Source organism: Tachyglossus aculeatus, chromosome 7 (genome assembly GCF_015852505.1).
Source record: "Tachyglossus aculeatus isolate mTacAcu1 chromosome 7, mTacAcu1.pri, whole genome shotgun sequence".
NCBI lineage: Eukaryota > Metazoa > Chordata > Mammalia > Monotremata > Tachyglossidae > Tachyglossus > Tachyglossus aculeatus.
In genome coordinates, this window is record NC_052072.1 from 53,140,711 (window position 1) to 53,165,634 (window position 24,924).

A 24,924-nucleotide genomic window follows, 5' to 3' on the forward strand; every position below is an offset into this window, starting at 1 on the left:
TTTGTTAAGCACTTACTATGTGCTAGGCACTGTTCTAAGCCTCAGGTAGATGCAAGATAATCATGTTGGATACAGTCCCTATCCCACATTGGGCTCACAATCTTAATCCCCATTTTACAGATGAAGTAACTGAGGCACAGAGAAGTGAAGTGAGTTGCCCAAGGTCACATGGCAGACAAGTGGCAGAGTTGGGATTAGAACCCAGGTCCTTCTGACTCCCAGCCCTAGTCAACACTGCTTCTTTATGTGCTTCAAAGTTTAGCTTCCTCAGTGGAAGAAGATATGGTTAGAAGGTCATTGTACTGGCCTCGCCACCTGTGATGAAGGTGGTCCTATCAGTACATTTCATTGATGCTATGGTGATATACATATGAGAACACAGAGCTTCTTTAATCAATCAATCAATGGTATTTATTGAGTGCTTACTATGTACTGAGTACTGTACTAAATGTACTAAATGTACTGTACTGTACTAAATGCTTGGGAGAGTAAAAATTAATTACCAGACATGTTTCCTTCCCATAGCAAGCTTACAGTCCAGATGGGGATAAATACATTAATATTAGGAATTTACTATATATAATTTAAAAACATGTATGTAAGTGCCATGGGGTTGGGTGGAATATCAAATGCCCAAAGGTCACAGATCTTTAGTGATGAGAATTACCCCTTGGGTTGGTGACTGTCAGCATATTATTGGATTTCTCCACCTTTGTCACTCCAAAACTGGTTACCTATATGTCTAGGATTGATTAAGTCGTTGCAGGCAGGGAATGTATCCATTTATTGTTGTATTATACTCTCACAAGTGCTTAGTACACAGTGCTTTGCACACACTGTGTGCAATAAATATGATTGAATTAGTTAATTTGCATGTTCTGTCTTCAGTTTTTTAGAGCTCATTTTTATTAAATCATGAGCAGCTGCATGGTATTGTTTAATCCCTTGCTTTCCTGCAACACTTTTTAAAATTTTCTACTCATTTTCACCAAGCCAGTATTTTGGTCAGCCATTTCCATAGTCTTGAAGCCTACCCACTGTCCTATCCTCTTTGTCATATTGAGTGGTCTTCAAGTAATGGATGACTGGTATTGAAATGCAGCAGCTTTATAATTGTAGAACAATTTCAATCTCAGTGGAGTTTCCTTGATTTTTGAGGAAAAAAGTACAACTGTTCAAGAAGATATTACCATTTGCCAATCTATTCCATGATTTAATTGAAAGGACATTTTATTAATAGTCCCTTTTAAAATGTACATGAATTGAAGCATTTTGTAAGATAGCACAAACCACAGTCATATTACCACAATCATCTTGTCTTCCATCTTAAAGCTTTCTAGCATTGATTGGGAATACTTTCTCACTTCTGAAGGATTTATTCTTTTGTTTCAGAGGCCAACAGTTTTATAATTTTATATTTACTTATATAAAATTCAGAACTGCAGTCTTCCTGAATATTCTGCTGACCTGGGACAAAGCAGGCTATCAGCTTATTTGGACTGCCCCAAAGATGGATTTGAAAGAAAAGATAAGACTATCACTTCTAATCCTGGCTCCGCCACTTGTTTGTTGCCTGACCTTGGTCAAATCACTTCACATGTTTGTGTATCAGTTACCTCATCTGTAAAATGGGGATTGAGACTGTGAGCCCCACATGGGACAGAGACTGTGTCTAACCCAATTTGCTTGTATTCACCCCAGTGCTCAGTACAATGCCTGGCACCTAGTAAGTTCTTAACAAATGTCATGCTTATTATTATGAAATCTGACTTCATTCAGTGACACTTACTTTTAGTCCCTGAATAGGTTGCTAAACAACCAGACCTCCTTGGCCTTTTAAAGAGGCTTTAAAAACTTGAAGCTCATTTAAGACTGGAGGCACAGTTATATGTTACAAAGCATTTGGGAAAGCATCCATCACTAAAGGAAGATACACCCACATCCTTTATAATAAAGACTTGGGAATAATTATTATAAAAGCTCTATCTACTTGTATTTAACACCTAAAAATATTGGCAGAAAAATAAGTTTATTTAACGGATTTTTATAAGAATTTTTAGATATTTTTATGAACAAATGAGATTTTCTTCTTTCTGAGAAGTGCCCAGTGCTTAGAACAGTGCTTAGATGTGGTGAGCACATAGCTTCAAAGTGTCATGTTCTCAGGTCCAGATTCTGTTATTTGGTTGTCCAGAGAAAAGAAAAAAATGGACATTTCAATGCATGTAACACTGTTTGTATTATCTCAGGCACTCTCAGAAACAAAATGACGTTTTATAGACTCCCATTCCCTCTGTCACACCTGGAGAGTTTCCAGTCTCGACTACAGGAGGGAGATCAAAGCAGAGGCATATCCATTCCATTCCTAGCTTGGGCAGCAGCTAGCAAGTGGAAGACAATCTGCTACAAGTTTAAACTCCCCTGTGCTGGGCAGCAGTGGCATGGGAGAGAGTAGAGGGTGAAGACTCAAGTTTATAAAGGTGGAAGGAGGCAATGGTTGCCACCTGTACTTTCCAAGCTCTTAGTAGAGTACTCTGCACACAGTAAGCTCTCAATAAATACAATTGAATGAATGAATGAATGAACTTCCGTATTTTTACCAAGAAAACTCTGGGGATACACTACTAGAACGATTGCAGATGGAGGTGGGGCGTTCTGGGAGAGAGACGTCCTTGGTGTTGCTATGGGTTGGACATGATTCAGCAGAATAAGACAGCAACATGGACCCCCATCCCCACTCACCTAAAACCTTAAATCTGGGGGAAGCCTGATCACCCCCTATATTGCTCCAGAGCCATTGTGTTCTTCTCCCAGGACTCTCCCGAACAGAATGAAACAAGGTACTGTCTGATGAAATACCCTGAGGTAGCTGTCTCACTCTCTTACCACCTGAAGCCAGCCCTAAATTTATTTGGTCACTTACTTTCAATTAGCAGAAAAAAAGGATGAAGGATAGGGTAACACAGACAGCTCTTTATCATTTATTATATGTGTGTGTGTGTGTGTGTGTGAGTGAAAGGTGCAGGAATTAGAATGAGTCAATCAAATATATTTTATAAACATCAAGCTGAATAAAATCCTTTTGCTATCTGCAATAACAGTTAATTACTGGGGGGAATTTCAAGCATTTACCAATGGAATCTGATAAAATCCTAGGTATCCCATTGAACACCTGTAACATAGTTCCTGCCCCCACCCCCACCCCCGGACTGTGACCGCATTGTGGGCAGGGAATGATAATATTAATAATTGGGGGCTGGCCTTCAATTTTCATAATTAAGAAAGATTTTCTAATTTCATGCACCACAGACAGATTTCAACTTCAGAATCCAGGATCCAATCCTCTTTCCTCTCTCCCATCTCTTCAAACAAATGCTCACCTAAGCTCTTTTCTTTGCATCCCTATCTTTCATATCTCCCTTCATGAACTTATTGCCTTTCCCATGTCTAGTCTCATTTCAAGGACAACTTCAGTAAGTGCTCAATAAATATGATTGAAGTGAATGAACCTCATGATCATTGCTGAGTCCTTAGCCCTCACTGGATTACTAGGTGAGGCTGCATAAATCATATATTTTAAATAATTTATATTAATGTCTGTATCCCTCCTCCTCCCCACCCCCTGCCTAGATCATCAACTCATTGTAGGAAGGGAACATTTCTACCAATTCTGTTATATTGTACTCTACCAAGCCCTCAGTACAGTGCTCTGCACACAGTAAATGCTCAATAAATGCCATTGATTGACTGATTGATTAGGTAGGGCCTTGAACCTGAGCAATCAAGGAAACCTTAGTGGTAGACGTGACCATCTGGGCCTGGGGTGGAGCCAGCTATTCAAATGGCTGAGGCTCTGCCAAAATGGAACAAATATCTGTTGTTGGATTTATTCTTAAGGCTGTGGGAAGCCCTTTTTTGTGGTTCCATAAACTAAGTGAAATGAAGTCTTGCTTTCTCCAACATATTTCTCCACAGGTCGGTGGGCACATCCTCGGATTTCCTTGAGCACTATGAGAAACAGAAGAAATGGCACTTTTGAGAGCACCAGGGCTCTATGTTCGAGTATATCTCGCAGTACAGATGTTTCATACAGTGACAGTGTAAGTATGGGTATTAACCAAGACAAGCCATTCTATTCATTATCACCCATTTTAAGAAAGAAATTTTGATCACTAAGAAACAAATGAGAAGTATCTGACAGTTGGGGGCATACAATATTGATTTTCAGATACATATTTTTTATAATATTTTGACTAACAAGGCAAATACTGGACCTTATGTTATTACTGTCAAATATGAGATCTATTTCTTTTTTATTTTGTAGTCATTGTGGTTTTACTGCATTAACCCCAAATCTCCTTAAAACATTAAAGGTAGACCAAAACTCCTCCCCCAAAACATTGAAAATAAGTGTTAAACCCTTTTGGCAACGGAAATATTAAGAAAGATTTAGTGCACTTATGTTAATTCTGTTAATTAATCAATTAATATCATTTGAGTGCTTATTGTATGCAGAGCACTATACTGAGCACTGGGGAGAGTACAATGTAACAGAGTTGGTAGGCACATTCCCTGCCCACTAGGAACTTACAATCTAGACGGGGAGACAGACATTAATATAAATCAATTATGGGTATGTACATAAATACTGAGGGCCTGAGTGTGCCTTGAATAAAGGGTGCAAACCAAGAGCAAGTCAGTTTAAATGAATTTAGTCTGCAAATCCCTCAAGTCTGTGAATTCCTTGGGGGCAGGAGTCATGCTTATCAACTCTATTGCATTGTACTCCCCCAAGCACTTAATCCAGTGTTCTGAACACAGTAAGCATTCGATAAATACCACTGACTGATAATACTACATGTCTGCCAATATTGTTACTATCTTTGGAATTGATATCTGGAAACATTGCAAATGGTTTGCAAATGCATACTTATTTTTTCCCCTGGGGGATTTTCCTTCTCACTTTGTAAAGAATCTGGAGGTTCTTTGAGTGATTAGTGCCTTTGTTTATTTTTTGTGAGAGTGTTTCATTCTTTCCTTCGTCTCACCTCAACACTAAAATTTGAATATTTTTAATTTGGGGTTGATTCTGAAGTCTGTTAAGGTAAATTGAGCTCTTAAGGTTACTATATAAGTCGACAGGTTGCTGTGATTGTCTAAGGTTCATTTAGTTATTTGAGCAATTTACAAATGTTACAAAAGAGTGATTATAACAAGGAAATCCTTACTATGCACTCATCATTTTATGCAAATCATAAAGATCAATTTAAAAAATATCCAGATATTGTTATATCCAAATTTTACCCCAAATAAAAATTTCCATAAACCTAATAATTACACCCCGAATAATTATATGAAATGAATTGGTGGATCACTGTGGACCATCCCCTTCTCCTCAACACGCTATCCAACCTTGGCTTCACAGAGTCTGTCCTTTCCTGGTTCTCCTCTTATCTCTCTGACCATTCATTCTCAGTCTCTTTTGAGGGCTCCTCCTCCCCCTCCCATCCCCTTACTGTACGGGTTCCTAAAGGGTCAGTTCTTGGTCCCCTTCTGTTCTCTACCTACACTCACTCCCTTAGTGAACTCATTTGCTCCCACAGCTTCAACTATCATCTCTACGCCAATGAAACCCAAATCTACATCTCTGCCCCTGCTCTCTCTCCCTCCCTTCAGGCTTGTGTCTCCTCCTGCCTTCAAGACATCTCCATCTGGATGTCTGCCTGCCATCTAAAACTCAATATGTCCAAGATTGAACTCCTTATCTTTCCTCCCAAACCCTGCCCTCTTTCTGACTTTCCCATCACTGTTGACAGCACTACCATCCTTCCTGTCTCACAAGCCCGCAACATCGGTGCCATCCTCAACTCTGCTCTCTCGTTCACCCCTCACATCCAAGCCATCACCAAAACCTGCTGGTCTCAGCTCTGCAACATTGCCAAGATCCGCCCTTTCCTCTCCATCCAAACCGCTACCCTGTTGGTTCAATCTCTCATCCTATCCCAACTGGATTACTGCATCAGCCTCCTCTCTCTCTCCCATCCTCCTGTCTCTCCCCACTTCAGTCTAAACTTCACTCTGCTGCCCATACTATCTTTGTGCAGAAATGCTCTGGGCATGTTACTCCTCTCCTCAAAAATCTCCAATGGCTACCAATCAACCTAGGCACTAGGAAAAAACTCTTCACCCTTGGCTTCAAGGCTGTCCATCACCTCGACCCCTCCTACCTCACCTCCCTTCTTTCCTTCTACAGCTCAGCCTATACCCTCCACTCCTCTGCTGCTAACCTCCTCACTGTGCCTCGTTCTTGCCTGTCCCACCATCGACCCCCGGCCCATGTCCTCCCCCTGGCCTGGAATGCCCTCCCTCCCCACATCGGCCAAGCTAGCTCTCTTCCTCCCTTCAAAGCCCTACTGAGAGCTCACCTCCTCCAGGAGGCCTTCCCAGACTGAGCCCCCTCCTTCCTCTCCCCTTCTTCCCCTTCCCCATCCCCCCGCCTTACCTCCTTCCCTTCCCCACAGCACCTGTATATATGTTTGTACATATTTATTACTCTATTTCTTTTACTTGTACATATTTACTATTCTATTTATTTTATTTTGTTAATACATTTTGTTTTGTTCTCTGTCTCCCCCTTCTAGACTGTGAGCCCGCTGTTGGGTAGGAACCGTCTCTATGTTGCCAATTTGTACTTCCCAAGTGCTTAGTACAGTGCTCTGCACACAGTAAGTGCTCAATAAATAAGATTGAATGAATGAATGAATTGGTCTAAAGAAGAAGCAGTGTTCCAGAAAATGGTTAAAGCACTGGTTTGGGTCATGAACACTTTGCATGAATGGGAAAAATGTTAAAATTGGATCAGTCATAGTTTCTTTCATGTTTCCCTAAGGATTTGTTCAATTTTATTCAAGAAAATTTTAAGAAGAGAGAATGTGTCTTCTTCACCAAGGATCCCAAGTCCATGTAAGTAGCATTATTTTCATGTTTACTTAAAGCTAAGTGGTTTGAAAAAAATGTGTAGTAGAATGTGACTGGGACATTCATTCCATTGACAACTGTGCTTTCTGGGTGAATCTTATCAGTGAGGGTGTGGAAAGGGCGAAGAACTCTTTCGTTTGATTCCAGATTCATCATGACTAGGAAAGAGGTCCCCTTTTCCATCAATTAGTATTGGAATAGACTATTTCCAAAGGAGTTATTCTGCATTAATCAAGTTAATGCTGCCGTAATTTGACCCACACTTGAATAATTCTTTCCCAGAACCCACCTCCGGCTTTTTTTAATGGTGTTAGTTAGGCGCTTACTATGTGCTGGCACTGTGCTGGGGTAGATATAAGGCAATCAGATTGAGCACAATCCCTGACCCACATGGAGCTCAAGTCTTCATCTCCATTTTACAGATGAGGGAACTGAGGCTCAGAACAGTTAAGTGACTTGTCCAAGGTCATACACAACAGACAAGTCACAGAGCCAGAATTACAACCCAGGTCCTTTAGACTCTCAGGCCCATGCTCTGTCCATTAGACCACTTAGTTTCTCCAGTGCTTTATAACTATTAGAAAGAAAAAAAAGCCTAGCAATCTTTCTTCAGTCTTTCCTTTCTACACTTCCTTTCTCTGCTCCCTGAAGTGTTAATGGGACTGTGAAGAATCCAGGGGACGATCTCTTTAGAGTAGAGGAATTGATCAGATCCCAGTTACACAATCTATGAGAATTCCCCATGAAGCAGAAAACCAAGACATGGCTTATATTTGACATTCCTTGATTCTATGTTAAAAGATGAGAGAAGCAAACTTTGACATAAATTTTGAATTCCAAATTTGTTTAGAAAAATCCCATTTTGCAGTTTCTGTGAAATGAACTGTTTCCCAAACTTTGTCAATGTGGTTAAGAGAAGCGCTGCAAAGACTTTCTGGGCATCTGATGGTAAGGGAGAAGGGTGGGAGAGAAAGGAACACATCCTTGAACTTGTCTTTTACCAAACTCAGGATACTCTGTGAAATAATTTGAATTTCTTGAAGCTGAAGAATAATGAAAGAAAATGGGTTGTTTGCCTATTCAGTGCTCAGAATAAACTTGATCCTGTGTCTCCCATTATTGTGTAAGCTCCTTGATGGCAGGGAATGTGTTTCATGCTTCTGTTGGACTTTTCTAAGCATTTAGGACAGCATATCAGTGAGGTTTCCGTAAACACTTTAGCTCCTCCTTTTCCTCCTACTCTTCCTCTTCCTTCTCTTTCTCTTTCTAACAGTATACTACTATTTCAACACTACATTACAGACCCGACAGATATATTGCACTTTAAGACTACTTTGAGTTTCAGATTCCTCTGCTAAAATGAAGTGATAGTCCCTTTTTTTTTTTAACTCATTGTGGGCAGGAAACTTGTCTACCAATACTGTTGCATTGTAATCTCCCAAACACTTAGTACAGTGGTCTGCACAGAGTAAGTACTCAACAAATAAAATTGATTGATTTAACTTTGTTATCCATGCTTCTACTATACAGTTATAAGATATGAATCAAAATTTCTAGCCTGCACTTGATATTCCTCTTCTCATCCCTGCCCCTGCTTCTGCTTCAATCTGCTTCCTGTCTCTTTCCTTATCCCTGCTGCTTCCACACCTGGACACTCACTCCATGGCCAATTCTGCTGTTCTTTCTCGCCCTAATAGTCCAAGCTCGAGTTTCTGAGATTCCAGTTCTCTGCTCCTATTCCTAGACCTCTTTTCCTCTCCTTGGATGTTATCTTCGCTTCTTTCCTGACCTCCATCCTGCCTCCTGACTCTGGCATGATTTCACCTTCTTGACCAATTACCATCTAGGTTGAAGATGCTGCACAATCAGGGCTCTGGGACCCAGTGTAGATTGCTTTATTTTTTATATACAGACTATATTATGACTGCAACATGATGGGGGTAAATAGATGACTAAAGTTTTGAGGACTGGATTAGTAAGACAAGAAAGCCAATAGTCTTCATTTTAATGCCTGCTCCTTTGTTTCATTTCTTAATTGAGACTTGGAGCACTCTCTGACTAATTCATTCCTGTAGATTTATCAATTATGAATCCCTCTGATAAATAAGCCCACCCACCATTGGGGAAAGAGTATTGTGAAGAAGAGAGAATTTGTCACTGTGTGAGGGTATCATCTTAGTTCCAATTCTAGAAAAAACCACTTCTACCATCAGAGTAGAATCATTAAAAATGGAAGAGATCCTGGATCTGATACTCAGTGTGCTATGATTTTATAATATGGAAGGAAATGTAATCAATCAACCAATCAAATGTGTTTATAATGGACTTACTCTAGACAGAGCACTGAAGTGATTAATAAATGTCATTACTAACCAAGCTAACAAACACCAGGAAACTGTTTCATTGCCAACCTGGCTGTTGAATCAAGTCATATGCAAACTATTATTTGCTGAGGGCTAGAAGCTGTATACAGCTCAGCTGAGATCAGGATATTTCCCCAGTCTCCAATAACGGGCATTTCTGGTCTATATTTGCATTTAAGGGATCCATAATGGACAGCTATGTTGCTGAATAAGAATGTCCTACTGAGTTTCAACCCACCCCACGTCACAAATGTAACAATTACTTCTCTCCAAAATGGAACTATAACCATGATTTTTTAAATGGTATTTGTTAAGCACTTAGTATGTGCCAGCCACTGTTCTAAGCTCTGGGGTAGATACAAGGTCAGGTTGGACACAGTCCCTGTCCCACATGGGACTCACAGTCTTAATCCCCATTTTACAGAGGAGGGAACTGAGGCACAGAGAAGTGAAGTAACTTGCCAAAGGTCCCACAGCAGACAAGTGGCAGAGTGAGATTAGAACTCAGGTCTTTCTGACTCCCTGGCCTATGCTCTATCCGCTAGGCAATGCTCATCAATGGTATTAACTGAGTACTTACTGCACGCAGAGCACTGTACTAAAGGCTTGGAAGAGTACAATATAACAAGGTTGGTAGTCGCATTCCCTGCCCACAGTGAGCTTGCAGTCTAGAAGGGGAGACAGACAATAATATAAATAAATGATTTATATTAATGGGATATTGTATATTAATGAAATGCAAACAAACATGCAAGCAAGCATCCTTAGCCCTCTATTTCCATAAATTACACCTAATTTCTAATAATGTTTTCTGGACACATGGTGACTATTAAGGAAATTTATTAAGGCTTTATTACATGCTGAGCACTGTGAGAAACACTGGAGAAGATTGCAATCAACTGCTGGGTGTTTTCTCACTTTCTCTTCCCCTCTCCTTGTTTCTCTCTGCTTCTACCTCTGTCTTTCTCTCTGTGTCTTTGTCTCTTTATGCTTCTCTCTTTCTTTTTGTCTTTGTCTTTCTGCCTGTCTATTTTTTCCATTTTTGCATCTATTAATCAACCCTATTTACTGAGTGCTTACTGTGTGCAGAGCACTGCACTAAGTGCTTGGGAGAGTGTAATAGAACAGAGTTGGTAGACAAGTTCTCCGCACACAAGGAGATTACAGGCTAGAATGTAATACCTCTCTATCTCTCTTTCTCTCTCCCTCTTTGTCTTTTCCTCTTTTAAATTCAGGACAGAGATGAGACAACCTCGAGTTCCCCTATTTTTTTTCCCTACTCTCTCAGAGTTAATCTTTTTCCAACGATCCCAGTTTACCTCTGCTTGGCATGCACTCAATATGCATCCATGTCACTCTAACACTTGAATTTCTACCTTTTATTCACCCCACCTTCAGCCCCACAGCACTTATGTTCATATCCATAATTTATTTTAATGTTTGTCTCTCCCTCTAGTCTGAATGCTCCATGTGGGCAGGTAACATGTCTATCAACTCTGATAATGTGCAGTCTCCAACTCCCTTTGGTTAGGGCTCCACACACAGAATGCACTCAATAAATACCACTTGATCAATATGACAGTTCACATCATCACTACCAGGGTTCCCAAATTCTGAGAATGATCTTTACAACAGTATGAAAAAAATTACCAAGTTTTCAAATGTTTTTATGGCTGACATTTTATGAAATGTACGATGAAAATTGGGCTTCTGTCACGGCATCTATTTTACCTTGTATTGTGGCTATGCTGAGTTTCCAGAAAACAAGGAGAGAGCCCTGTAAGACCCACAAACCCTGATGTGAGGAAAGGAGGGGCATGGAGGGCAACTATAAGACTGTGATCCCAATGTGGGACAGGGACTGTACCCAATTTGATTATCTTGTATTTACCCCAGGGCTTAGTACAGTGCCTGGCATATTGTAAGCACTTAACATATACAAAAAGCATCACACTCATCAACTATAAATTGACTAGAAGCCGCAGGTCTCCATTTCTCTCTGCCTTTCTGGCTTCCTCAAACTGCCCCAGAGCACTCAACAGAGTCTTTGGCCACTGACCCTGAGACAAAAGGAGAAAGGACTGAGGAGATGAGGGAGGGGAAATGGGATTGAGGAAGAGGGGAGGTGGGGGAGAGGACAGGTGGGAAGAAGGGAAGGGGTGTGTGTAAAGGAGTTTCCTCTCCCTGTCCCTTCCTCTCCTCTCCCTTTTCCCCAAGCTCCAGGTGCCACATTTGGAAAACTAAGTGGGGAATGGGGAGGCCAAACCCTGCAAGTAGGGGGGAAAAGGGTCAACTGCCTGTGGGGAAACAGTGTGGTCTACCCAGACAGAAGGATCTGGGTTCTAGTCCTGGCTCTGCCACTTGTCTGTTGTGTGACTTTGGCCAAGTCACTTAGCTTCTCTGGGCTTCAGCTACCTCATCTGTAAAATGGGGATTAAGACTGTGAGCCCCATGTGGAAGAGGAACTGTGTCCAACCAGATTACTTTGTATCTACCCCAGCACTTAGAACAGTGCTCAACTGTACATTTCATACCTTCTATTTCTTTTGTATGTTCTTAAGTACCTAGTCCTGTGCTCTGCACATGGTGGATACTCAATAAACATTTCTGATGGTTGAAAAATGACTAAACACAAAACCCAACCTTAAATTATGGGACATTTTGAACGCTTTAATTTTGCACGCTTTATTTCCAACAGTTCTGATTATTGAAAACTTTTTAATCGGCTAATAAGATCAATCAATCAATCAATCAATCGTATTTATTGAGCGCTTACTATGTGCAGAGCACTGTACTAAGCGCTTGGGAAGTACAAATTGGCATCACATAGAGACAGTCCCTACCCGATAGTGGGCTCACAGTCTAAAAGGGGGAGACAGAGAACAGAACCAAACATACCAACAAAATAAAATAAGTAGGATAGAAATGTACAAGTAAAATAAATAAATAAATAAATAAACAGAGTAATAAATATGTACAACCATATATACATATATACAGGTGCTGTGGGGAGGGGAAGGCGGTAAGGCGGGGGGATGGAGAGGGGGACGAGGGGGAGAGGAAAGAAGGGGCTCAATCTGGGAAGGCCTCCTGGAGGAGGTGAGCTCTCAGCAGGGCCTTGAAGGGAGGAAGAGAGCTAGCTTGGCGGATGGGCAGAGGGAGGGCATTCCAGGCCCGGGGGATGACGTGGGCCGGGGGTCGATGGCGGGACAGGCGAGAGCGAGGTACAGTGAGGAGATTAGTGGTGGAGGAGTGGAGGGTGCGGGCTGGGCAGTAAGAATGCTTTACAATTATTAATTTATCTTTTGAATTTTTAAAACAGATCTAAGTGAGCAGCAGCCTTAAAGAGAACATTGAAAAACAAAACCAAAAAAACTCAAAACCAAGAAGTAGTTATGATAGCATAGCATGAAAATATTTTTATTGTAAAAGCATAAGTTTACTTTCCTAGGCAATTGTGAGATGACCCTACAATGCCTATGTGGGCTTCAGAGAAACACAAAACACTGATGGACTACTCCGATTCTTTTTTTCATTTTTATTTCAACTAGGGACAACATATGTAAATGTGGTTATGCTCAGAGTCAGCATATAGAGGGAACTCAGATTAACCAAAATGAGAAGTGGAATTATAAGAAGCACACCAAGGAATTTCCTACTGATGCTTTTGGGGATATTCAATTTGAAACCTTGGGAAAGAAAGGAAAGGTACGTAACTCTATAGAAATCCCTTTGCTGCACTTCACTAGCCACTGCATGATTCCTTTGTCAGAGTCGGTCTGTTTCTTCTTGTGACTTTGAACAACTATTTCCAGGTGCAGGTTGAATAGAACCAGATGGTGATTGGCAATCTGCCTACTTTGGGATAATATTTTGGGTAAGACTGAATGTTATCTGAGTAACTTCTGTCACGGTGTCCTTCAGCCCATCACCCACCTGGCCCCAGATTTTGCCTGGTTGAATAATCACACTGGCTATGAGTGGTGGAGATTTTGAAAGGACCCAACCTTCTGCTTCCAGAAGGAGGGTAGTACTGCAGGTTTGAAAGGCCCCCAGGGCAACCTGCCAATCAGGAGACTCACTGACAAAGGGCCTTCAGAATGGACAGTGGTTTCTTTAGATTCCAGCACCTTCGACATGGTGCTCTTTCCACAAATCCAATGGATGGCCTGATTTGAGTCACAAGAGGAATTTCCCACTAGGAATATTCTTTCAAATTCTTGACACTTTCTATCCATTTCACTTACAGCACTGACGACCTAAAATTGCATGTTGACATTTACTGTGAGAAAAAGAAACGCTTCATCTCATCTAATGGAGCTAACCCCTGACTTCCAATACCCTATCCCATAGCACATGATACATGACCCCAATCTGATAAACACTTCTAAAGATGTCGATCAAAGCTGAAACTGGAAAATAGAGAAAATACAAGAAGAATGTTGTTTAAGAATTAGGTAAAGGAAAGGGATTAGGAAAGAAACGATCAAAATGGTAATAATGTACCTGGAGTAGAATTCAAGTTGGTGCATTCTGGGCTGGAAAAACTGCAGTAGCATTATGCCCATCTTCAGAAAATTTTGATGATGCAATAATACTATAATTAAAATCAAGTGGGAATACTAAATCGGTAGAACAAGATGTTCTAAAATTTGCACAGCCTTTTCTCTTATATGACAATGCCATGCGTTGACCCATGACTGTAAATTATTCGCTTAGTACAGTGCTCTGCACACAGTAAGTGCTCAATAAATACGATCGAATGAATGATGCAATTCATGGCAAATACTCTTTGGGGAGTGAGCTACATGGTTCTGAGGATGCAAACCTTCCTTCATTGTCCTAGGGACATGTTGAGGATACATTAGAGAAAAATCGCCTCTCTGAACTTTGTTTTTGATTTCCAACTTTGTCCCTTCTCAAGGCCACCTACAGAGATTCCACCTGAAGTAAAGTGATTCAATAACCAATTCACCTGGAAAATAAAGAGAGAAGGTGCTATACCACTGAATGGTTATGTTCCATAGACACCAATTGTAATATGAAATGAGAAGATCTGTGTGCTACCCACAGGTTCTTTTTCAAAGTAGAACTTTTAAGTAAAGTAATATAGAGGAAGGTATTAGGAAGGGAGATAAACTGAATTTCATTAGCTAAATAGACAAGATGCACTAATTGACTTGGAATTCTTAAAATCAGAAGCTTTAATTGGATTAGTTTTTCCTTCTGTTATTCATCTCACATTGAGATTAAAAATATGTTTCAGAAAACTGAGACTGGATATGAAAATGAAGAAGAAAAACAGTGGAGTGACAGGGGGTACAAAAGCCCGGATTCTATCCTGGGCAAACTGAATTATGATTCTAACCAATGACATTGATGAAAAGCAGTGTGGCTAATGAGAAGCAGTGTGGCTTAGTGGATAGAGTACGGGCCTATGGGCTCTACCACGTGTCTGCTGTTTGACCTTGGGCAAGTCACTTAACTTCTTTGGGCCTCAGTTATCTCACCTGTAAAATGGGAATTTAGAGTACGAGCCCCTTGTGGGACAGGGACTGTGTCTAACCTGATTGACTTGTATCTATCCCAGGGCTTAGAGCAGTGCTTGGCACACAGTAAGTGCTTAACAATTATCATAATTATGCATTATTATTAAGTACCATTACTATTGCCTTTTTGCCTCTCCATGAAGTACATCCGCTTATCGTGTGACACGGACTCAGAGACACTCTATGAACTGATGACCCAGCACTGGCATCTGAAAACTCCCAACCTCATTATCTCAGTGACAGGAGGAGCTAAAAACTTTGCCCTGAAGCCACGTATGCGCAAGATATTCAGCCGACTCATCTACATCGCTCAGTCTAAAGGTTAGAAATACTCTTTTTCTCCCAGGGAGAGAATAATTTTTTCCAGTCGATTCACAGTGAGTACATTGTTGTAGGCTATTTCAGTGGAATGCACTGGATTCTGGAGATTTTTCATAGAAATGAAGTGAAGCTATAAACAAGACTGTTATTCCTACCTGCTCAGCTTTTGGCATGACATGTAGCTTCTCTTGTAGTGACATACCTCCATGAGCAAAAGGGGTAAAAAAAATCCTTCATGGCTCAGTGTAAAGAGTGCTGGCTTGGGAGTCAGAGATCATGGGTTCGAATCCCAGCTCAGACACTTGTCAGCTGTGTGACCTTGAGTAAGCCACTTAAGTTCTCTGTGCCTCAGTTAAACTCATCTGTAAAATGGGGATTAAGACTGTGAGCCCCTCGTGGGACAACCTGATCACCTTGTATCCTCCCCAGTGCTTTGAACAGTGCTTTGCACATAGTACGCACTTAACAAATACCAACATTATTATTATTATTATTCTTTGGAACGAATAACCAGTAGGTCAATGGCTGTAATTAGATTTGCTTAGAGAAGCAGTGTGGTCATGTGGATGGAGGATGGCCTGGGAGTCAAAATGACCTAGGTTCTAATCCTGGCTCCGCTACTGGTCCGCTGTGTGCCCATGGGCAAGTCACTTAGCTTCTCCGCGCCTCAGTTCCCTCATCTGTAAAATGGGGATTAAGACTTGAGCCCCATTGTGGACTAGGGATTGTGTACAACCTGATTTGCTTGTATCCACCCCAGTGCTTAGGACAGTGCTTGACACATTGCAAATGTTTAACCACTGTCATCATCATTATTGATATTATTGTTTGCACACCCATACCAACATCATAAGCCCCTAGGCCCTCTACATTGCAAATGTGGAATCTTGGATAGAGGGTTTATTTTAGATCAGGCAAGGCCATGTAGGTACACAATAGTTATTCGATGGAGCATCTCCCTGCCTAATAAGGGTAGACAAGGGGAAACCTGATCACAACATTAAGATAAACAACAGTGGCTCACCCAAAGAAACCAGTGCTGCCATCAGTTTGCAATGAGGGCACTTTCTTTTCATTACTATGAAGATAACACATAGTAAGCACTTAACAAATACCATAAAATAATAATAATAATAATAACATGAAGAAGAAGATTCATTCATTCATTCAATTGTTTATACTGAGTGCTTACTAGGTGCAAAGCACTGTACTAAGTGCTTGGGAGATTAAAAATAACAACAGACACATTCCCTAGGGCATTTATTAAGACCTTAGTATGTGCTAAGTGCTGGAGTCCATTCAAGTTCCCCAGCATGAAGCAGCATGGTCTAGTGGATACGGCATGGGCCTGGGAGTCGAGAAGGACCTGGGTTCTAATTCCGGCTCTGTCACTTGTCTGCTGTGTGATCTTGGGCAAGTCACTTCACTTCTCTGTGCCTCAGTTCACCTGTAAAATGGAGATCAAGATGTTGAGTTCCATGTGGAACAGGAACTGTGTCCAACCCAATTTGCTTGTAACCACCCCAGCGCTTCGTACAGTTTCTGACACATAGCAACAGCTTAATAAATACTACTATTATTATTATTATTGAGTTCCCATTCCACATAGGGCTCACAATTTAAGATCTTAGAGATGAGGCAACAGAAGTTCAGACGAGTTAAGTGTCTTGCCCAAGGCACCAAGCAGGTAACGGGCAGAGGCAGGAAAAATTAAAGCAGATCTCCAGACTCCCCATCTTGTGCTTTTTCCACTGGGCTGCTCTGCCTCCGTAGATTGCCACAACCATCCTCCCTGTTTGACAACCTCATAACCTCAACTCATTTCTCTCATTCAGCACACATATTCAATCTCTCACGAGATCCTGTCATTTCAACCATCACAGCACCGCTAAAGTCCACCTTTTCCTCTCCATCCAAACTGCTACCACATTAATCCAAGCACTTATTGTATTCCACCTTGACTACTTCATTAGCCTCCTTGCTGATCTCCCTGCCTTCTGCCTCTCCCCACTCCAGTCCACAAGTCACTCTGCTTGCCCAGATCATTTTTCTACAAAAACGTTCAGTCCATGTTTCTGTGTTTCTGTGCTTCCAGTGGTTGCCCATCCACCTCCCCATCAAACAGAAACTCCTTACCATTGGCTTTAAAGCATTCAATCACCCAGTCCTCACACTTTGCTCCTCTAATGCCATCCTACTCACTGTACCTTGATATTAGCTATCTCAACACTGACCTCTCACTCACATCCTGCCTCTGCCCTGGAACACCCTCTCTTTTTATAGTCAACAGATGGTCTCTCTCTCCACCTTCAAAGTCTTATTAAAAGTACATCTCTTCCAAGGGGCCTTCCCTAATAAACTCTCACTCCTCTTCTCCCACTCCCTTCTGTGTTGCCTCTGCACTTGGATTTGCACCTTTTATTCACTTCTCCCCTAATCCCACAGCATTTATGTACATATCTGCAATTTATTTATTTGTATTTGTGTCTTCCTCCACCTCTAGAATATCAGCTTGTTGGAGTTCAAGGAGCTTTTCTACCAACTCTATTATATTGTACTCTCCTGAGCACTTAATGCAGTGCTCTGCACACAGTAAGCACGATTGATTGATTGATTAGATTCCTTTAGGGACTTTTATCGAATCTAATTTCAAATGTAACCCTCTGCCTAGGCCACACTGTTTGGTTTTTGAATCAGCTTCGAACTTTCATTCCTAGAGGGGTAATGGTTATGCACCTAGTCATGCACCTATAAAAGTAGGGCTATTCTGTGAGTTCACTGTGAGTAGGGATTGTCACTGTTTATTGTAGTATTGTACTTTCCCAAGCATTTAGTACAGTGCTCTGCACACAGTAAGCACTTAATAAATACAATTGAAAGAATAAATGAATAGTAAGAACTTAACAAATACCATTAAAGAGAAAAAAATGTTCCCTCCAACACCCTAAATACTTTGGGTTTTCACTTCCTTTACAAGTTGTTCCCAGCTAAGCAGATGGTCTCGGCCAGTATGAAGAGTATGCCGTTTGGAAGTCTATAATTATGGAATCTGTTAAGTGCTTACTATGTGCCAGACACTGTACTAAGCGCTGGGGTGGGTACAAGCAAATTTGGTTGGACATGGTCCCTGTCCCACCTGGAGCTCACAGCCTCAATCCCCATTTTACAGATGAGGTGACTGAGGCACAGAGAAGTGAAGTGATTTGCCCAAATTCACACAGCAGACAAGTGGGGGAACTGGGATTAGAACCCATGACCTTCTGACTCTCAGGCCCGTGCTCTATCCATTACTCCATGCTGCTTCTTAATTCTAGTGACTGTCTCTCATTCATAGGGGCGTGGATCCTGACTGGTGGGACTCACTATGGCCTGATGAAGTATATTGGAGAGGTGGTGAGAGATAACACTATTAGCAGGAACTCAGAAGAGAACATAGTGGCTATTGGCATAGCGGCATGGGGAATGATCTCCAATCGGGACACTCTAATCAGACACAGTGATTCTGAGGTAGGTGAAATCTACTGTTATTTGAACAAGAAATTATAGAGAGGTTTGGAAGCCAAATATAAGGAGAATGTGGAGCATTTAAATTGAATTTTGCTTTATAATAATGATTATGGTAGTTAAGTGCTTACTAAGTGCCAAGCACTGGAGTTTATACAAGTTAATCAGGTTGGACACAGTCCCTGTCCCACAAAGTGACCCCAGACTTAATCTCCATTTTACAGATGAAGTAATTGAGGCCCAGAGAAAGTAAATGACTTGCCCAAGGTCACAGAGCAGACATGTGGTGGAGCTGGGATTAAAACCCAGGTCCTTCTGACTCCCAGGCCCATGCTCAATATGTGTGTTACTATGGAGGGAGTTTAGAAATTAAGTTTATAGAACATAATCATGAATCATGTGTCCAACCTAATTAGCTTCTAGCTACTCCAGCACTTAGTACAGTAGAGAAGCAACGTGGCCTAATGGATAGAGTACAGGCCTGGAAGTCAGAAGGACTTGGGGTCTAATCCTTTATATATGTATATCCTGTTTATATCCTATATATATCCTGTATATATGTATATATGTTTGTACATATTTATTACTCTATTTATTTATTTTACTTGTACATATCTAGTCTATTTATTTTATTTTGTTAGTATGTTTGGTTTTGTTCTCTGTCTCCCCCTTTTAGACTGTGAGCCCACTGTTGGGTAGGGACTGTCTCTATATGTTGCCAACTTGTACTTCCCAAGCGCTTAGTACAGTGTTCTGCTCACAGTAAGCACTCAATAAATACGATTGATGATGATGATGATGATGATATTGTCTTTAACCCAGTGCTTAGTACAATGTCTGGCACACAGCAAGCACTTAGCAAATACCACAGTTATTACTACCATTGTTTTTTATTGTTAGCACCTAGGAAGCAGCATGGTCTAGTGGATAGAGCATGAGCCTGGGAGTCAGAAGGTCATGGGTTCATTCATTCATTCATTCATTCATTCATTCATTCATTCAATCGTATTTATTGAGCGCTTATTGTGTGCAGAGCACTGTACTAAGCGCTTGGGAAGTACAAGTTGGCAACATATAGAGACGGTCCCTACCCAGCAGCTGAGACCCAACAGTCTAGAAGGGGGAGACAGACAACAAAACAAAACATACTAACAAAATGAATAGAATAAATATGTACAAATAAAATAAATAAATAGAGAAATACGAACATATATACATATATGCAGGTGCTGTGGGGAGGGGAAGGAGGTAAGGCGGGGGGATAGGGAGGGTGAGGACTGTGAGCCCACTGTTGGGTAGGGACCGTCTCTATATGCTGCCAACTTGTACTTCCCAAGCGCTAAGTACAGTGCTCTGCACACAGTAAGCGCTCAATAAATACGATTGATTGATTGAGGAGGGGGAGAGGAAGGAGGGGGCTCAATTACTATTGTTATTATTACAGTGCTCTCAGCACTTAGAATGGTGCTGAGCGCTTAACAGATAAGTAAGCGCTTAACAAATACCAGAATTACTATCATTATTATTGTTATTGCACTGCTCTCAGTGCTTAGAACAGTGCCGAGCGCTTAACAGATAAGTAAGCGCTTAACAAATACCAGAATTACTATCATTATTATTACAATGCTCTCAGCGCTTTGAACAGTGCCGAGCGCTTAACTGTGGGTTCTAATCCCAGCTCCACCACTTGTCTGCTGTGTGACCTTGGGCAAGTCATTTCACTTCTCTGGGCCTCAGTTCCTTCATCTGTAAAATTGGGATTAAGACTGAGCTCTGCATGGGACAGGGACTGTGTCCAACCCAATTATCTTGTATCTAGCCAAGCACTTAGAACAGTGCCTGGTACATTGTAAGTGCTTAACAAATACCATTATTATTATTATTATTATTATTATTATTATTATTATTCTGAGGTGTAGAGTCTTGAACGCCTCACCTGCACTACTTAGGCACTCTGATGCCAATTTGAAATGTTTTTCCCAAGTGAATTTGACATTAAGAATGTATTAGGCATTTCCCCTGATACAGATTTTCTGTTTGTAAAATAATCAGTGCATATTTAATGTATAAAAGACAAGTCAGACTCGTGGGGTTATGCATAATGCATGGGATTTTGAAACTGTTTGCAGATAAGACATAGACAGATGGATGAGCTCAAAGGGATAGAGTGTCATTTGTATAGTTTTCTCTCTTGAATTTTATCAAATAAGTGGGCCTCATGATCCCTATCTTTTTTCCATCCACAATAAATACAAGAAGGATTACAACAAAGGATTCCAATGAAAATTTCACTTTTCCAATATCTGTCAAAATATCGGCACTTCATAAATACTGCATTTTCATATTATCTTTTGATCCTTCTCATTTATCAGTAGGCAGTGTAGTGTGGTCTAATGATCACAGCACAACTCTAAAAGACAGATTTTTTAACGATAGAAAACATTATCTACAGTAGAAAGCATTGGATTGAATGCCAAGATTTTGCTCTTCACCAGTGACATTCTGAGACCTCTTAGTATCAGTTTAGAAAAGAGCACAACTCATTTAGAAATTTTGAAGTTTCAGAGTTGCCCTAGCAAATTTTTGTACCTAATACTCAGCGAGTTGTGGATGATAAATCCGGGAGGTTGGACAGTTGCCTTGTGAGCGTTTATTGCTTTTCCCTTTATTTCTTTCCCTTCAAATTTGGCAACTTGCCTTTGTTTTGAAATGAAACAGACACTGAACATTTCCCAGGCATATTTAATGTCTTCATTAGTGCCAAGAGAAAAAAGAATTGTAGAAAGAAAAGTGATTTTTGCATGGTCATATTTTAAACGACTTCATTACCAGTTATATCTTCACTAAATTGGCATTCCTTCTCAACTAGGAGGGTCCTAGCTAGGAAAATAATTCTACAGAATTAAACGTTTTCATTTGTACTTAGCACATGGGTGGTAGCTCCCTGCCAACCAGAGCTTGCATTTCAGTAAGCATGCACAATGTTGGAAGGTTTACTCAGGAAGTAATATTTAGTTCTGGGACCACAGCCTTATGTGGATCTTCTCCTCTAGACCAAATCCTGACACCCTCCTCGGTAGACCTACCTAGAGGGTAAATCCCTTAGGCACTGAAAATGCTATATTATGGAATCTGAATTATTCAAACATTAAATTATAAACGCAATTCTGATGGAAAAAACAACCAAGTATCCAGAATCTTTGACTGAACTTCACATCACACCAGGCCTCACCTGTTACCTTTCATTTGAAGCAATAGCCTTGAAACCACACAACCAGTACAATATAGGGGAGCAAATTGCTTTAGGTCTGTTTGATTGGATTAAGGGCAAGCCTAGGGGATCCTATCTGATTGCCCCCCTCCCAGGTGAAGGGATCGATTTATGACCCGATAACAAGCCACATTCTCTAATTGGTTTCAGCAGCCTGGCATAGTGGCTAGAGCAGGGGCCTTGGAGTCAGAAGGTCATGGTTTCTAATCTCAGCTCTGCCACTGCTGGTCTGCTGTGAGACCTTGGACAAGTCACTTCACTTCTCTGGACCTCAGTTACCTCATCTATAAAATGGGCACTGAGATTGTGAACCTCACATGGGTCACAGGGACTGTGTCCAACCCGATTTGCTTGTATCCACCCCAGCACTTAGTCCAGTGCCTGGCACATAGTAAGCACTTAACAAATACCATCATCAGCAGCAGATGGGATCTGATCAGTTTGGAACATCTGCCTTTGCACATAGTAAGTGCTTAATAAATGCTATTATTATTATTATTATTATTATTTGCCAATCACATGATGCAATCTGACCCAGATAGGGAGAGGGAGAATCTGAGCAATTTTCCCTTGAGTCTTGCAATGCTGCCTCCTGGCTCCATGGGACAGGTGTCACATTTTGCCACCATAATCCCCGGCCCCATGTCTCCCACTCCTCTGGACCAAGAGGACATACTGGGGGTGGTTGGGGGGAGATCTGGAGGTATCAGGCCAGGACTGCCACTCCTCCAGAGGATGGAGAGGATGCACAAGAGGGCAGCAAGGATAATAATAGTAATGACAATGATGGCATCTGTTAAGCACTTACTATGTGTGAAGCACTGTTCTAAGCAGGATGTTGTGTTACCATTGCTGCTCCTCCAGAGGCCAGAGAGGATGCACAAGAAAGCTCCTGGGGTGAAATGCTGCCACTGCAGCAACTCCAGAGGACAGAGAGGACAGGCAGGGGGCTGCAACCACTAGTCCTGTGGAGGACAGAGATTAGGCAAGGAGAAGCAGCATAGCCTAGTGGATAGATCACAGACCCGGGAGTTGGAAGGATCTGGGCTCTAACCGCGCTCTCCCACTTGTCTGCTGTGTGACCTTCATTCATTCAGTCATATTTATTGGGAGTTTACTGTGTGCAGAGCACTGTACTAAGCGCTTGAGAAGTACAAGTCAGCAACAAATAGAGATAATCCCTGCCCACGGTGGCCTCACAGTCTAGACCTTGGGCAACTAACTTCATTTTTCTGGGCTTCAGATACTTCATCTATTAAATAATAATAATAATAATAAATAATAGTGGTACATTAAGCACATACTATGTGCCACACACTTTTCTAAGTGGAGGGATAGATACAAGTTAATCAGGTTAGACACCATCCCTGTCCCACGTGGAGCTCACATTCTTATCCCCATTTTAAAGGTGAGGTAGCTGAGGCACAGAGAAGTTAAGTCACTTGCTCAAGGTCACACAGCAGATATGTGGCAGAGCTGGTCCTTTTGCCTTCTAGGCCCATGCTCTATGTACTAAACCACACTGTGAGCTACGTGTGATATATGGATTGTCCAAGCTAATTACCCTGTATTTACCCCAGCATTTAGTGCCATACCTGGCACACAGTAAGCACTTCATAAATACTATAAAAAGGGGGTTTGAGGGAAACATCTATTGTTGTGGTAGGGATTGGGGTGGGAATAGTGGAATGCCCCACAATATTTCATCCTCAGCTACTGTCTCTTGTTGCTAACATGGGGACTATGTAGTCTAAACCACCTAGGCAATGGAACAGGCACTGAGATAAGAAGACCCATTACCAGCTCATCTTGAATGACTTCGCCTGATAAATGAGTCACAGCTCAAAATGGCCCTAATCCTTCATGGAACCTTCACAATATATTTGTAACATTTTCAGGAATATTTTTCTGCCCAATATATTATGGATGACTTCAAGAGAGATCCATTGTATTGCCTGGACAATAACCACACTCATTTATTGCTGGTTGATAATGGATGCCATGGCCACCCAACAGTGGAAGCTAAGCTGCGGAATCAGTTAGAGAAGTACATTTCAGAGCGAGCTATCCAAGGTGAGTCAGAACTTTGCCAGACATTCCTAAACTGTTAATCAAATGGTGACAATAAAATCAAGCCTTTTGGGTAAATTGTACGGGTCAAAAAATAAGCCTTGATGGCAAATATTTTAGGTGCAAGTTTTTATTTTGGGTCTGAGCTATCCACACACTGTCTTTGGTTTTTCTACCTTAGTTTTCTACATCAGTTCCACATCTAAGCAGGGACTATCATATTTACTTCATATAATTGTCCCCTAATAAGCAGTGAATATAAAAAGTGACAGAACTTGTGCCACGATAGGAAGAACCACTTAGTCATCGTTATACTGTACTTACCCAATGCTTAGTACAGTGCTCTACAATCAGTAAGTACTCAAAAAATACGATTGAATGACTGAGTCAGAATGGCTTGTTAAATCTCTGAATGACTGTTGTATGAAACACTAACCAGAGTGCAATAAAAGTAAGAGTGGCAGTCTTAAGTGCCCTCATTTTTCTCTTTCTATTCCCTCCTTTCCTCCTCCCTTTTACCTCTTCTTTTTTTCTCTGGCTCCCCTAATTACTAGATTTAATGACCTATGTAGCAGCCCCTCCCCTATTTTGGAGTTGGCAAAAAAAATTACCAAAAGTGGGGCAATTATGGAAGCACATTAAGCAGTGTGGCTCAGTGGAAAGAGCACAGGCTTGGGAGTCAGAGGTCATGAGTTCTAATCCTGGCTCCGCTGCTTGTCAGCTGTGTGACTTTGGGCAAGTCACTTAACTTCTCTGTGCCTCAGCTACCTCATCTGTAAAATGGAGATTAAGACTGGGAGCCCCATATGGGACAACCTGATCACCTTGTGTCCAGCCCAGCACTTACAACAGTGCTTCGCACATAGTA

At 41.3% G+C, this 24,924-nt stretch overlaps 1 protein-coding gene across 1 annotated transcript in view; it reads left to right on the top strand.

The window, feature by feature from the left end:
• The first annotated feature begins 4,010 nt into the window (after positions 1–4,010).
• Positions 4,011–24,924, top strand: part of TRPM8 (transient receptor potential cation channel subfamily M member 8) — a 70,949-nt gene continuing 50,035 nt past the window's right edge. The window contains exons 1-6 of the mRNA XM_038749351.1: positions 4,011–4,100; positions 6,890–6,963; positions 12,893–13,049; positions 15,034–15,211; positions 18,546–18,718; positions 23,885–24,059. Of these exons, the coding sequence (XP_038605279.1) occupies positions 4,011–4,100; positions 6,890–6,963; positions 12,893–13,049; positions 15,034–15,211; positions 18,546–18,718; positions 23,885–24,059 (847 nt within the window). The remainder of the gene's footprint in view (positions 4,101–6,889; positions 6,964–12,892; positions 13,050–15,033; positions 15,212–18,545; positions 18,719–23,884; positions 24,060–24,924) is intronic.